At 38.3% G+C, this 14,886-nt stretch overlaps 1 protein-coding gene across 4 annotated transcripts in view; it reads right to left on the bottom strand.

The window, feature by feature from the left end:
- Positions 1-528: 528 nt before the first annotated feature.
- HOOK3 (hook microtubule tethering protein 3) overlaps positions 529-14,886 on the bottom strand; it is a 133,311-nt gene continuing 118,953 nt past the window's right edge. For 2 of the 4 annotated variants that reach the window (XM_034966029.3, XM_034966032.3), the window contains 2 exons: positions 12,570-12,706; positions 529-2,203 (listed from right to left, as the gene is read on the bottom strand). In XM_034966029.3, coding sequence (XP_034821920.1) covers positions 2,179-2,203; positions 12,570-12,706 — 162 coding nt within the window. In that variant the 3' untranslated portion in view covers positions 529-2,178. Of the gene's footprint in view, positions 12,707-14,886 lie in introns of all 4 variants that reach the window. The other 2 variants (XM_055116525.2, XM_034966031.3) reach the window with 2 other exon arrangements.

Raw genomic sequence — 14,886 nt, 5'->3', positions numbered from 1 at the left:
TCTCGCTCTGTCACCCAGGCTGGAGTGCAGTGGCGCAATCTCGGCTCACTGTAACCTCCGTCTCCTGGGTTTAAGTAATTCTCCTACCTCAGCCTCCTGAGTAGCTGGGATTACAGATGCGTGCCACCAAGCCCGGCTAATTTTTGCATTTTTAGTAGAGACAGGGTTTCACCACATTGGCCAGGCTGGTCTTGAACTCCTGACCTCAGGTAATCCGCCAGCCTCGGCCTCCCAAAGTGTTGGGATTACAGGCATGAACCACCGCACCTGGCCAATTGTATTTTTAGTAGAGACAGGGTTTCACCGTGTTGGCCAGGCTGGTCTTGAACTACTGACCTCAGGTGATCTGCCTGTCTTGGCTTCCCAAAGTGCTGGGATTACAGGCATGTGCCACCGCTCCCAGCCAGTGACATAATCTTTAAATTGATAGGACATAATGGCAAGTCTCAAAGGTGAGTGGAAGAATATCACCAATTATGAAGTATATTTGTCAGAGTTTAAGAGCAGAAAAAAGAAATCTAGGCTGAATTTTTATACAAGTCTTTATTTACAACTTGTTTAACAACTGTACACTTTTTGCAGCCTTGAAAACATTTTTGTACTTGAATGGGAAAATATAGTTTGACCAAATCTTAACTTTATTCTTCATATACATATACATATATTATATGCATACATATAAACACATACATATAATTAATACCGTAACAAGTTGGCAGTCGTAAAATTAAAATGAGTAAATGATATCAAAAGGAAATACAAGATTTCAAAAACACTAAAAATCCATCTTCTGGTGGTTTCCTGGACTTTATGTTTTTGTGATTTTAGTTGAAATTTCTTACTGAGGCTCTTTAACAAGTCATTCACCTCAGAAAAACAGCCAGAAAACCCACCAATCTCAACACATAGTAAATGGTTGGAAAACTCAGTAAACAGGTGGAAAAATGCTTGGACATCATTATGTACAACACTGCTAAATCTGTATTTCATTTTTGAAGTGAGAAGTTCCAAGTCTGATGTGGACATTGTTTTTGGATTATAATGACAAAGAATGAAATTGTGAAAAATGTAAATTCAATACTCAATCAGAAACAAGAATATACCTAGCAATATCCTTTTTGCAAAGACTAAAATGCAAGGTGGATTACTACAATGTCAAATATGAAACTAACAACAATTCACAGAACAATCAATAGTACTTAAGACATGAATATAAGGCTTCAGAGTTGGGGCTGTACTCAATACAACTCCAGCTCCAATGTACTAAGGTTTCATCCAGCTCATCTAAAAAGTTTTAAAAATACTACAGGGGGAAAAAAAAGCCTCTTTCTATCCCCAAGTTTTTTGATATAATTTATTAATCAAACTAAGGCAAATTATTATTAGATATGTTTGAATTTTACTATTCATTTCATAATCAAAAATTGAGTGTTGTAAATGGGGGGCAATTGTCAAAACATGAAAACTGCAAAACAAGATAAGCCTAGAAATTATTTTCTAAGTACAAAGCATTCTGAATTACACAGAACCTGTAAACAGCAAAGTTCATGACAGCGACGATATTTTAGTGCGTTTGAATTATAAATAACTAAGGCTGTTAAAAAATAAAAGATTTGGGCTGGGCGCAGTGGCTCATGCCTGTAATCCCAGCACTTCGGGAGGCCAATGCGGGCAGATCACGAGATCAAGAGATCGAGATCATCCTGGCCAACAAGGTGAAACCCCGTCTCTACTAAAAATACAAAAATTAGCTGGATGTGGTGGCATGTGCCTGCAGTCCCAGTTACTTGGGAGGCTGAGGCAGGAGAATAGCTTGAACCCGGGAGGCGGAGGTTGCAGTGAGGCGAGATCGTGCCACTGCTCCAGCCTGGTGACAGAGCAAGACTCCGTCTCAAAAATAAATAAATAAATAAATAAAAGATTGCTGTTAAAGACATTAAAAGGCCCCAAATCACTGATAGGCATTTGTGTACAGTCATTTCTTGTATTTAGAGTAAAATGCTATTTCTTATTTCAAGCATATTGAAAACATCCCTTAACTAATATGAATCGCTACAGAACACATACTAAAGTAGGTCACCAAGAAGATAATAAACTGAAGTCACACCACTTACTCATCTGTACTTGAACTACAATAAGAATTTCATCATAACTTGCTTGGAATTCGACACTGCTGGATCAAGTCTGTTGCTTGATTACAAAACTTTAAAGAGAAAGAAGAAAGCATCAAGATTTCGTAACAAAATAATTCTAAGCACCAAGCTGACTCAAAAGGATTATGGTTAGTCCCTTATTTCCATTAAAAAATTTAGACATGTTACTATAGATCCATTTAGTTATGTTAAGCACTTTAGTAGCAGGCCAAGTAAATTAATACATATTTTTAAATGTTTTCATTAGCTAAGTCACTGGAATAGTAAATGCCTTATACATAAAACTTAATTTGATTCATAATACAAGTTAATAAGAGCAGGAAGTTATGAAGATGAAAAAATTGTTTGCATCTTGATGTACCTTTGAGGTGGACTTTCAGGGGAAATGTTTAAGGGACAGAAACAAAAAAAAACTGTTGGCAATGTTCATTAGATCTATATAAATTTAAAAGGAAGGATATCATTAAATCTATCAATCTTTATTTGAAATAAGCATTCATATGAATTTGCCTGATAAACGTTAACTATATAACATCAATTTATATTATATTTCTTTTAGAGACAGGGGTCTTGCTTTGCCACCCAGGCTGAAGTGCAGTCAGGTGTGATCAGACCTTACTGCAGCCTGAACCTCCTGGGCTTAAGCGATGCTCCTGCCTCGACCTCTGGAGTAGCTGGGACTACAGGCATGAGCTACCATGCCCAGCTAATATCAATTTTAAAAGAGTTTACATAAAAAGGGAAAAAACACTGAAGATATTAAGAAATGATTTATAAAATGATTTTATCACTTGAAAAATAAAGTATTGAGAATCTGTTCTTAGAAAAATATATACTGAAGACTAGCTTAAAGGAATGGGGTTTTGATTTTTTCCAAGGTCTTTAAAAAGGATTAGTATTAATTTTTATAAGAGAAAAACTTTCTCTAAGTATGGTGGTAAAATCTCAGAGTTGTCTTAAGTTACTTCACTGCCTTTATTTTGTCCTTATTTTCTCTCTGGGCAATAAAAGTGCTGTTGAATAGCATTTTTGGCAATACTGGAAATGTTCTATACCTGTACTGTCTGATAGGTAACTACTATCCACATGTGACTGTGGAACACTTGAAATGTGGCTAGGCCACTGAGAAACTATAGTTTTAATTTTACCTAATTTTAACTGTCACATGTGGCTACTGAATAATCTACTCTTGTCTAGGTTAACAAGAAGACAATGGAAGTTAAGATACTTAGAGACTTAATCATTCAACAATTAATTAGTGGAAGATATTCAGAACATTGTATTTCGTCCTTATGTGTTATGTTTCACTTTTAATTTTCTAATTTGGGAGAGAAAAAAAGCAGTCCTTTCCCTCAAAGGCCAGGGTCTAGACTTCTCTATTCCAGCGTTGCTCTCTTCTAGATGAGCTTCTCATGCAAAGCACGTCAGTAGAACAGGGGGTAAGGTAGAAGAGAAACGTTTTGTACTTTAAAAGCATGTCTCTCATCTACAAACAGAACAAAACAAATGACAGAATGTTCTCATAAGCAAATCTCTCTATTCTTTGGCAGTAATTGTGTCCATATTTATGTAACATAATAAACAAGTATTTCAGTATTTTTGAACTATGATTTGAATTTTAATATACTCATGTTACAAATGTAGAAGTCCTGGCTCCTAAAGAAAGTCTCTCGGTAGACAAGTTGAAAACTTTGCTATATATGAATGTAAGAAAATGGCCAAGTTCACTGGGCATGGTGGCTCACGCCTATAATCCCAGCACTTTGGGAGGCCGAGGCGGGTGGATTACCTGAGGTCAGGAGTTCAAAACCAGCCTAGCCAATATGGCGAAACCCTGTCTTTACTAAAAATACAAAAATTAGTTGGGCGTGGTGGTGGGCACCTGTAATCCTAACTACTTGGGAGGCTGAGGTGCGAGAATCACTTGAAACCGGGAGGTGGAGGCTGCAGTGAGCTGAGATTGTGCCATTGCACTCCAGCCTGGGCAACAGAGTGAGACTCAGAGTGAGACTCCATCTCAAAAGAAAAAAAAAGAAAAAAGAAAACAGCTGAGTTCATAAAACCTATCTGTTACAGGGGAACTCAGAATGCTTTTGCAGCGTGCCATCTTTAGTGCCTGCCTTTCCAGTCACCTCTTCCCCACCATTTTCCTGATCCTCCAACTTGACAGCTCCCAGAACTCGGCTTTCCTGTCTTTTAGGTACATGCAGTGACGGAGGCACTGCTGAAGTTAGGGGCAATCTGCAGGTTTGTGTTTCAGGAGGCAGGCAAACCAAAGGTAAGAACATCTTCTGATTAACTGTAAGATGGGATAATTTTTATGAATACAACTTCAGAAAGCATCAAGTTTCATGGGTGTTTGCGTTTGAAAGGATTTGGCTTCTAAGTATTACATTATAAAAGAGTCTTCTTAAGGAGACATGTAAAAAGTAACTCATATCCAGTAGTTCCAAGCCAGCTTCCAACAGATTTCTAGACTTAGATCTTTAGATTCCTGACTCTAAGATAACAGAAAATGCCAGAAAGGTAGAGGGGAAGAGGGAAAATAATGATCTAATATTAGTAAAGTGCTACAAATTTTGCAGTAAAATATACTACAGAAATGACTAGAAGTAACAGTAAATAATATTAAGATACTATATAAAGACTATATATTAAGACACTAAATAAAATACACACACTATAGAATGTACACGGAGTAATCACTACCCATGGGTTGACAAATACACCAGAATAAACATGAGTCCTTTTTATTAATTTTACAACATAACTGCTAAAGTAATTATTTTCCTTCATCAAGCTAGTTACCACTCAAGTGATAACGCCTACCTGGAAGTCTCCCATGTTAAAGCCTCAACATGCTTTGGTAGTCTTCTTTCTCTCAAGTAGGAGTTGCTTTTCTCATGATACCTAATTCTTCCTCTAAGCTCTAAGTAGATATAATTCGGATTTGATAGTCCCATGGGCCCAAACTTTGAGGCCGTGGACACCTCTGATTTCACCTTTATCAGGTAAATAATGGCACAATGTTGAATATACTTTAAAAATGTCTACTTTTGCCTTCATTTAAAACAAAACTGTGTGGGGTTACTGTGTGTAAGTAAGAAGGACATAAAATTGAGCCTATGGCTTGCAAACTAGATAAAGCAGATCTAGATAACACCAAGTTGGTCACGATTTTCAGCCACCGCAGATTTCTTCTCATCTCATCAAATCATAGGATCCTTGGCGACCTAAAATCACTTTCTCAGCTTTAGTAATAGCCAAACAGTCTCAAAATGAAAATAAGTGTCTTTCCCTTTACTAATAAACATATACAACTACATTATGCACCTAGTTAATACTCAATGAAGGGAAGGACAATTAGAAAATAAATTAGATATTTGTTTACTCTTTTACTGAATAATCATGTAATACAGAGGATTTTAGGCAAACTATTGCTTTGGGAACATCTGTTTAGATAATGCAAGTTTTCATTGTATTAGGACTTCCCTCTGCCTGCATATTTGTTTATAATTAGGCTATTTCTTATCCCAATGATCCACTCCACTTTCTAGGAATGAATTTGCCTTAATAGCCTTCCATTATGTTCTTAGGTTTCTATACTCATGCAAACACACACAGCATGCAAACCGAGTCTTACAGAGTATTACTGGAAATTATAAGAAAACAGAAAACTTCTGAAGAGACATCAAGTAATTCCTGATCTATATCTATATATTTATCTATCATAGGAAAACATTTATAACCCCCCACAATCACCAAAACTCATATACTTGCCATAATTAGGTACAGGTCTCTTGTTTCTCAAACAAATGTCCCTTTCTCTATCATTTCAGTCAATGTGGAGAATCCAAGGATGCTCATGTTTTAAGTCAACATGAATTAAATGTTTTATAAGTTTCTATAGTCACATAGATAATACATGTGAAATGGTTTGATAAAAGGCTATTTAAAAAATAAAATCATCTATACATACTTCCCCAGAAAATCATCAGTGATTTAAAAGAGATGGGTGCCACCCCATTTGTGCTGCCCCTTGTTTTCTAGAAAGGAAGCTAAATATTAATACTTCGGTAATTTGAGGGATTGGGTGGAAATTAGCTCTGTTAGCATATTATGTTATGTTTTTTAGGCTTCTGGGAACTGAACAGCATTTGCTGCAAAACTTTAGACCACTTCTGTGCTAAAACTGGACAATAAAACATTTTCAACAAAAGGAACATACACCAATTATTATTTAAATATTCTTTATAGATAGAAAATAAAAAATTAGATGACAGATACATTGAGAATAGCCTTCCTCGTAGAAAAAACTTCATGATATAAAACATTCAAATCATTATTATAGTTATCAAGAATAAGCTCTGAAACCTCCTTCTAAATGTAATGAAACTAGGTTGGATAATTACCAAAAGAAACTGCCATTTTGACAGAATGATAGGAAGAGAGGTTATCCTTATTGAATGGAAAATCCTTCTAATTTATAAAAATGAAAAAATAGAAAAAATGATAAAATAATTTTCAAAGATTCTGACATCCCATTTTATTTTGCTCAGAATAGTCTTTCATCCTACTGTATGGTATTACACAGGCTTCACTGTTAAGAAGTACAATGCTACATCAGTTTGACGGCCACTGCTAGGCAAAGAATCCCTTCATAATATAAGAATAAAAACTCAAAATATTCTTCTACAGTTTCATGAACAGACAACAAAAAGCACTTTGTCTTCATGTTATTTTGCCCTCAGCAAAAAGCAAGATACCAAGCACTTTCCTCTCACTTTAGAAACAAAGATGTTCTTATCCACGTGGCTGGAAACTAGCTCGGTTTCCACTAGCTGTGGGTTGTGGATGCTTTCTCAGATAAATCACACATGATTCAACTGGGGATAACTGGAGTTATCCTGGACTCAGAGATCTAGATAATAGGAGACTAAATGCAGAGTTAAGAGAATTTTTAAAAGTAATTTAGATTTTTGTTTCAAGATAATTCTTATATTGGGATAAAGACTTCCAAGTTTTTAACATGCTGTTATCATTAAAACAACAGGTGAATTTTTGTGAGGGAGCAGGAGAGGCTGAAAAATATTTCAAACAATTACTTAGCAAACGAGAATAAACCAAACTGCTACTTTCGAAAAGGAAATAGGAGGCTGGGGCAGTAACACACGCCTGTAATCCCAGCACTTTGGGAGGCCAAGGTGGACGGATCACCTGAGGTCAGGAGTTAGAGACCAGCCTGGCCAACATGGTGAAACCCCGTCTCTTTGTATTTTGTAAAAATACAAAAATTAGCTGGGCGTGGTGGCAGATGCCTGTAATCCTAGCTACTAGGGAGGATGAGGCAGGAGAATCGCTTGAACCTGGTAGGCAGAGTTTGCAGTCAGCCAGGATCGTGCCTCTGCACTCCAGCCTGGGGGAGGGGAGGGGAAGGGAAGGGAAGGAAGAAAGGAAGGAGAAAAGAAAAGAAAAGAAAAAAGAAAAGAAGGGAAGGAAGGAAGGAAGGAGGAAGGAAGGAGAGATAGCAAAGTGGCTCATCAATAAAATGTATATTTTCTTCAACCTAGCTCATCTTTCACTTAACACTCACTCACTACTGATCTATTTGCACAGCACGGATTTTCATTCTTCTGTGAGAACTACTGGAATATACAGGCTGATGTTTCTTTCTTTTTTTTTTTTTTTGAGATGGAGTCTCACTCTGTGGCCCAGGCTGGAGTGCAGTGGCACAATCTCGGCTTACTGCAACCTCCACCTCCTGGGTTCACATGATTCTCCTGCCTCAGCCTCCCAAGTAGCTGGGATCACAGGCGCCTGCCACCATGCCTGGCTAATACTGTATTTTTAGTAGAGATGGGGTTTCACCATATTAGCCAGGCTGGTCTTGAACTCCTGACCTCAGGTGATCCGCCTGCCTTGGCCTCCCAAAGTGCTGGGATTACAGGCGTGAGCCACCGCACCTGGCCACAGGCTGATGTTTCTGACTGGATAACATTTAGCTTAATTTTGTACAGTTGAGCTTTTATTATATTAACAATAAAACATCAACAAAATTACAGACAGCAATTTCATCCTTATTATAGTCTAATAATCTAATTAAAACACTTAGGTTAAGGATGTCTAATAGAAATGTCAATCTTGGTAAATTTTGGAACACGGGGTCTTTAGGGACTTTTTTCTGCATTACTATCAAATAGACAAGTGGTAAAAGATATGACGGAGTTTTTCAAAGTTCTTTAAAAATATGTACAATTGTATACTTGATTCTCTTTTCAGATATTATACACTACTATATTTTCTGGATTACAAACTTCTGAAATACACACTGTGGAACATAAATGCTAGGTTTTAATATTCTTTAGTTCTTTACTTTGTATTTTCTCACCCTGGTTAGAAGGAAAACAGAAAATGATCTTCCTGTTGATAAGACTTCAGACACTGTGGTGACAGTGTGCTCCAACCCAACACAGCAACCCTGTACTTGCTCCATGCTGGTGCCTGGACAAGCTCCACTGCACAAGCCAACGTGGCCCCAGGAAGGTGCTGTATGCGAGAGTTTGTAAAAATACAGCACAGCATCACTCACGATGAGGCAAAGCTCCTAGTGACTTTAAATTTCCAGATAGACCATACAACATCACGAATCTCCTGAGGAATCATTAATCATTACTAGAGAAACAGAAACGTCATAAACCCTGTCCAAAGCTGGACACCAGACATGGAGTTGCCACCGTTAGAGCTAAATTTTATTCTTGGCTTTCTGATACCTAAAGTATATTCAGAAGTTTTTTTTTTTTTTTTTACAACAGCCTGTTTTGTTTTTAAACATCATAAAATGTTTAGAAATATAATTTCTCCTATGTAATGAAACTAATATACTGAATTTTATAGGTACAGTAAAGGAGAATGAAAATTATAAATGTAGGCCGGGCGCGGTGGCTCACGCCTGTAATCCCAGCACTCTGGGAGGCTGAGGCGGGTGGATCACGAGGTCAGGAGATCGAGACCATCCTGGCTAACATGGTGAAACCCCGTCTCTACTAAAAAATACAAAAAATTAGTCGGGCGTAGTGGCGGGCGCCTGTAGTCCCCGCTACTCAGGAGGCTGAGGCAGGAGAATGGCATGAACCCGGGAGGCAGAGCTTGCAGTGAGCCGAGATCGCGCCACTGCACTCCAGCCTGGGTGACAGAGCGAGACGTCATCTCACAAAAAAAAAAAAAAATATATATATATATATATATATATATATATAAATGTAAACATCAAAATAATAGCATACAACAGATGCTGAAGAAGTCAGAAGTACGACTGGGCGCGGTGGCTTGTGCCTGTAATCTCAGCACTTTGGGAGGCCGAGGTGGGTAGATCACGAGGTCAGGAGTTTGAGACCAGCCTGGCCAACATGGTGAAACACCATCTCTACTAAATTACAAAAATTAGCCAGCCATGGTGGTGGGCACCTGTAATCCCAGCTACTCTGGAGGCTGAGGCAGGAGAATTGCTTGAACCCGGGAGGCAGAGGCTGCAGTGAGCCGAGATCGTGCCACGGCACTACAGCCTGGGTGACGGAACGAGGCTCCGTCTCGGGGGAAAAAAAAAGTCAGAAGTAAAACTCCCCTCTAAAAGCCTGGGGCCTTTCCAACCCAGATAGAGAAAAAATATCTGGGTAGGTGGATGGGTAGGAGATTAGGACTGGGGCTGTAAATAGAAAATGAAAATGAAAACCTCTCATCTCACAGAACAAAATTCATTCAGTGAGTAGTTCACAGACTGTTTTTTTTGTTTGTTTGTTTTTTTTCTTGCGACGGAGTTTCGCTCTTGTCGCCAGGCTGGGGTGCAATGGCGCCATCTTGGCTCACTGCAATCTCTGTCTCCCAGGTTCAAGCAATTCTCCTGCCTCACCCTCCCAAGTAGCTGGGACTACAGGCACACACCACCATGCCTGGCTAATTGTTTGTATTTTTAGTAGAGACGGAGTTTCACCATGTTGGACAGGCTGGTCTGGAAGTCCTGACCTCAGATGATGTGCCTGTCTCGGCCTCCCAAAGTGCTGGGATTATACGCATGAGCCACTGCACCTGGCTCTTGTTTTCATCCATCATATTCTGCAGGTACAATTTTCCCAAAATTTTAACTTACCAAGGTTAGTGCTCATATTCCAATTTGATTGATTGATTGATTGACTGATTGAGACAGAGTCTCACTCTGTCGCCCAGGCTGGAATGCAGTGGTGCGATCTCAGCTCACTGCAGTCTCTGGCTCCTGAGTTCAAGTGACTCTCCTGCCTCAGCCTCCCAAGTAGCTGGGATTACAGCCACATGCCACCATGCCCAGCTAATTTTTGTAATTTAGTAGAGATGGGGTTTCACCATGTTGGCCAGGCTGGTCTCAAACTCCTGACCTCAAGTGATCCACCCCCACCTAGGTCTCCCAAATGGTGAGATTGCAGGCGTGAGGCACCACGTCTGGCCCCAATTTGCTTTAAAAATAGTTGGATCCTCAGGCTATTTGTGAAACACGGGTAGAGGTAAGAACTGTCTGAAAGTTTTTAATCTTTTACTTTGGAAACTTTGCAGTTGATCAGGTCTGCGTAGCCTCCTGAAGCCCTACAGCAGTTCTACTCATGGCTATCTCCATTTATCCCTAACTTTTGCTGCTTTGTGGTCTTGTCAGGCAGAAGCATTCATGCTGTGCTCAGACTTCTGTACTTAATGTAAAAAATTAGCACAATGTATGGCTCCAGTTCTGTGTATACTCTAATATCTTTCTTCAACTACGGCTTCTGAGGACAAACAAATACTACTGATTTTCAGGTCATCTTTCTTATTAAAAAGAAAGAAAGAATTTAAAAATCAAACACTTGAATATAGTTGCTGAAAATTCTTAATTACATTTAGCTTGATTTGAGGTTACTTATTCGTATTTAACATGAAGAACTAAATGAAACCTGAACTTGCAAATAGCAAGTACATAAGAAAACATCCTCCTGTATTAAGTGACCTAACCTAAAAATAAACAAAAAAACCATGACCTAATTTCAGAAATGTTTTGCTTTCAAAAAATGGGCTATGTTGCAAGAAAAAAGACTTAAATATAATTTGGGACCAAATACATAAGTCAATATGGAAAGTTAGAAGGCATTTCATTTATAAATGAATGATATTTCACACTTATATAGCACCTTATATATACAAAGTGCTTTACAATGATTACTCGACAGCCCATTCATCAATGTAAATAAATGTGGTTTACAATCTGTTAACAAATGTAAGCACTTTGAGGCAACCAAATATCCAAGAAAATCTATTTAGTAACAAATTCCTGGACTAGCAGATAGATGTGAGAAAAAACGTAAAGAGATCTGCCATAATATAACATACAAGAAGTTACTAACGTTAGTGACTGATATTAAGATATCAAGTGTTAGGAATTGTTAAAAAATGGAAGGGTTTATATTAAAGAACAAGTAAAACAAATGGGGCATAAGTCAACAAACAGCCCAAAAATAAGACTACCAATAACTTGTACATATATGAAAGATAACTCTTTTAGATGTGGAAAGCAACTGAAGGTATGTCAACCACATTGTTAGAAAATGATCCTCAGTTACTAAGATATTCCAAAAGAACAAGAAATTAATGCAGTGCCTAATTTTTTTTCTTTTGTAATTTATCCCAAAATAACCTCACCAAACATTCACTTCTGCCAGCAAACAAGATAGCAGGAAATAATGAAATTTTATGTATTTATGTTTTAAAAATAGTCTCCAAATCTTTGGACAAATTTAATTTCCTATAAAACAATGTGAAAACTCATTTTTTCCTCAAATAATTCTACCAGGTGCCTTAGGGAAGATGTGATTAGCACCTCTGCCAATGTATTCACGTCTTTGCAAAAAGAACACTTGTCAACCATTTTGTATAGTAAATATGCAAGTTATTTGAACTGTACTTGGAAAACAATTGAAAACACAGATTAATACATCATAAAAAGATTAATTCCCTTTAAACAAAGACATTCTTAGAAAGCATGGTAACACACAGGCACAATAAAGAATATAAATTGTATATCAATTATTGGCAGAAAATCTAATTCATTACAAAGCCTATACCTTTGAAGAAGAGGACATTTTCATACAAAGAAAAGTATTACACTATTATACAACATTTTTAATTGAACATGTACAAATTTTTGGCACATTAAAAATAACTGAAAGGACTACAAAATAAAAACCAAAGAAACTAAAACAAAGATACAGGAGAGAGAAAAAGTCCTCAAAATGAGAAACACTAAGTATTGACATAGAAGAGAAACAAAAAATAAGCTGGCTGAGTTTCCTGAAATGTTCTTGTGTGTAACAGAAGTATGTTGTGGGTGCAGGTGTCTGTGATTGAGCGGCACAACTTCTCTACCTTGCTGTGGCCGGCTGCACGTGGCCTGGGTATGATCTTCTGCTGCTGGTCGCTTGCCTCTGCCTCGCCAGAAACGACTGCCCTGAGCCTGTGCTTGCCAGTCTATCTTCAGCTGCCTTTTTATGCAGGGTCATTCCCTGCAACATTAAAACAAAAAAAGGAATCAATGAAAAAATAGTGGAACATACTTCACAAAAGAAAATTTCATCATGCAGAATTTGTTACAGTGTATCATAAAGCACAATTAGGAATGTTAATACTACTCACTATAGATTAAAATCTCATAGAGGCATTTTAGTTCCCATAATTAGGCACAAATTTTCTTTTGGAAAAATTCAGGCTTAATTGTCTGATTTTACAATAAACAATACAGCAGATGATAGAGACAGACATTACCCATACTCAATCATACTTCCTTTCAAATTAAATGTAGAAAGTGATTTTTTTCCAAGGAAAAGAGTATGATTGGTAGCAGTTGATTCACTCAGGTGGTAGAAATCACAGGGTTTATTTAGAATGAAAAACACAAATGCTTGTGTTGTTTCTTAAGGTAGAACGCCACACTAGGTACTGTACATACCAGCATGCTGTTTTTCTTCACTTCAAGGCAGATTTGTATTCTCAAACAAATTAAGAAAACTTCCTGACAGTCCACAACAGAGGGCCCAAATGAGAGAAGGGGGTCTTTCTTGAAGACAGGAGAAGGATCGCCTACTAACTTAGAAGGGAAAGGAGGCAACTGCTGGACCCAGAGCACCTTAACAGGAGGGAGGAAACCTCCAGGGCACTCCCTGACTGCGGAGGAATGACAAGAATATGATAATGACACTACTTACTAAAGGCAGAAGTCTATGAGTAGATCAGGAAAAAAGCAGTTTTTTGGTACTCATTTAATAAGACAATGAAGAATCCTAGCCAGAGAAACATTAAGAACTGAGTAGTGGCTCATGCCTGTAACCCCAGCACTTTGGGAGGCTAAGGTGGGAAGATCACTTGAGGCTAGAAGCTCAAGACCAGCCTTAGCAAAATAACAAGAAACCCCCTCTCTAAAATAATAAAAAAATTAGCTGGGCATGATGGCATGCCCATAGTCTCAGCTACTTGGAAGGCTGAGGTGGGAGGCTCGCTTGAGCCCAGGAGGTTGAGGCTGCAGTGAGCCGTGATTACACCACCGCACTGTAGCATGGGAACAGTGCGAGAACTTGGCTCAAAAACGATAACAACAACAACAAAAATGAAAGAACTGAGAGCTGCTGTTTAATCTCACCAATGACTGAATGCAAGTAAACTGCTGGGCATAAGCAGAAGCTGGCAGCAAGGAAGAAAAAAGCAATCAAGAGGCAAAAGGAGAGCCAGGTGGAAAAGCCAAACTACGGGATGCAATGAAGGATGTGCAGAAGACAGAAGGCTGGAAGATACATCACTAGCTGGTTTCTAGGGAAAACAGGTCATGGCTTTGCATTGTTTTATCTTTTTTCATTTTTTTTTTTAGACGGAGTCTTGCCATGTTGCCCAGGCTGGTCTCGAACTCCTGGGTTCAAGAGATCCTCCCACCTTGGCCACTCAAAGTACTGGAATTACAGGCGTGAGCCCATGCGCCCAACCTCAGCTTTGCATTTTTAATACAATTTCAGTCTATCCTATCAACCCAAATACATAATATTTTCCAAATAAGAAAAATCTAAAATATGTTTTTAAACTCAACTTGAAATCAGAGAATTTAAAGTTTTGAATAAAACTGACAAATATTTATTGGTAATCTTTAACTTATACATTTGGCTACATATATTAAAAATTTGTATTTTATTTAAATATTCTCATTTTTCCACTTTCACATTTCAAGCAATTTATTCAAATTCTTCACATAGGTTAAAGACCTCAGTCTATTGCAAGGGCATTCTCTGAGCTACTTAATACCTCTTCCCAGCACTCATCATTTCCATTTCCATTTAAGTTACCTGAGAAGCAGAACTTTCTGAATGTAAGCATGATGGTTTACTTATCTGAACATAACTTCTGGGAGTCTATTTGGAGTTATTCCTTCACTCTCTGAAGAGTTAAAAATTAGGACTATTCTGGCCGGGCGCGGTGGCTCATGCCTGTAATCCCAGCACATTGGGAGGCCGAGGAGGGTGGATCATGAAGTCAGGAGATTGAGACCATCCTGGCTAAAACGGTGAAACCCTGTTTCTACTAAACAAAATACAAAAAATTAGCCAGGCGTGATGTCGGGCGCCTGTAGTCCCAGCTACTCGGGAGGCTGAGGCAAGAGGATGGCGTGAACCCAGGAGTCGGAGCTTATAGTGAGCCGAGATTG

The sequence above is a fragment of the Pan paniscus genome, chromosome 7 (assembly GCF_029289425.2).
Source record: "Pan paniscus chromosome 7, NHGRI_mPanPan1-v2.0_pri, whole genome shotgun sequence".
Classification (NCBI taxonomy): domain Eukaryota; kingdom Metazoa; phylum Chordata; class Mammalia; order Primates; family Hominidae; genus Pan; species Pan paniscus.
Note: the sequence above shows the minus strand (reverse complement) of the source record. Positions and strands in the feature narration are given on the sequence as shown.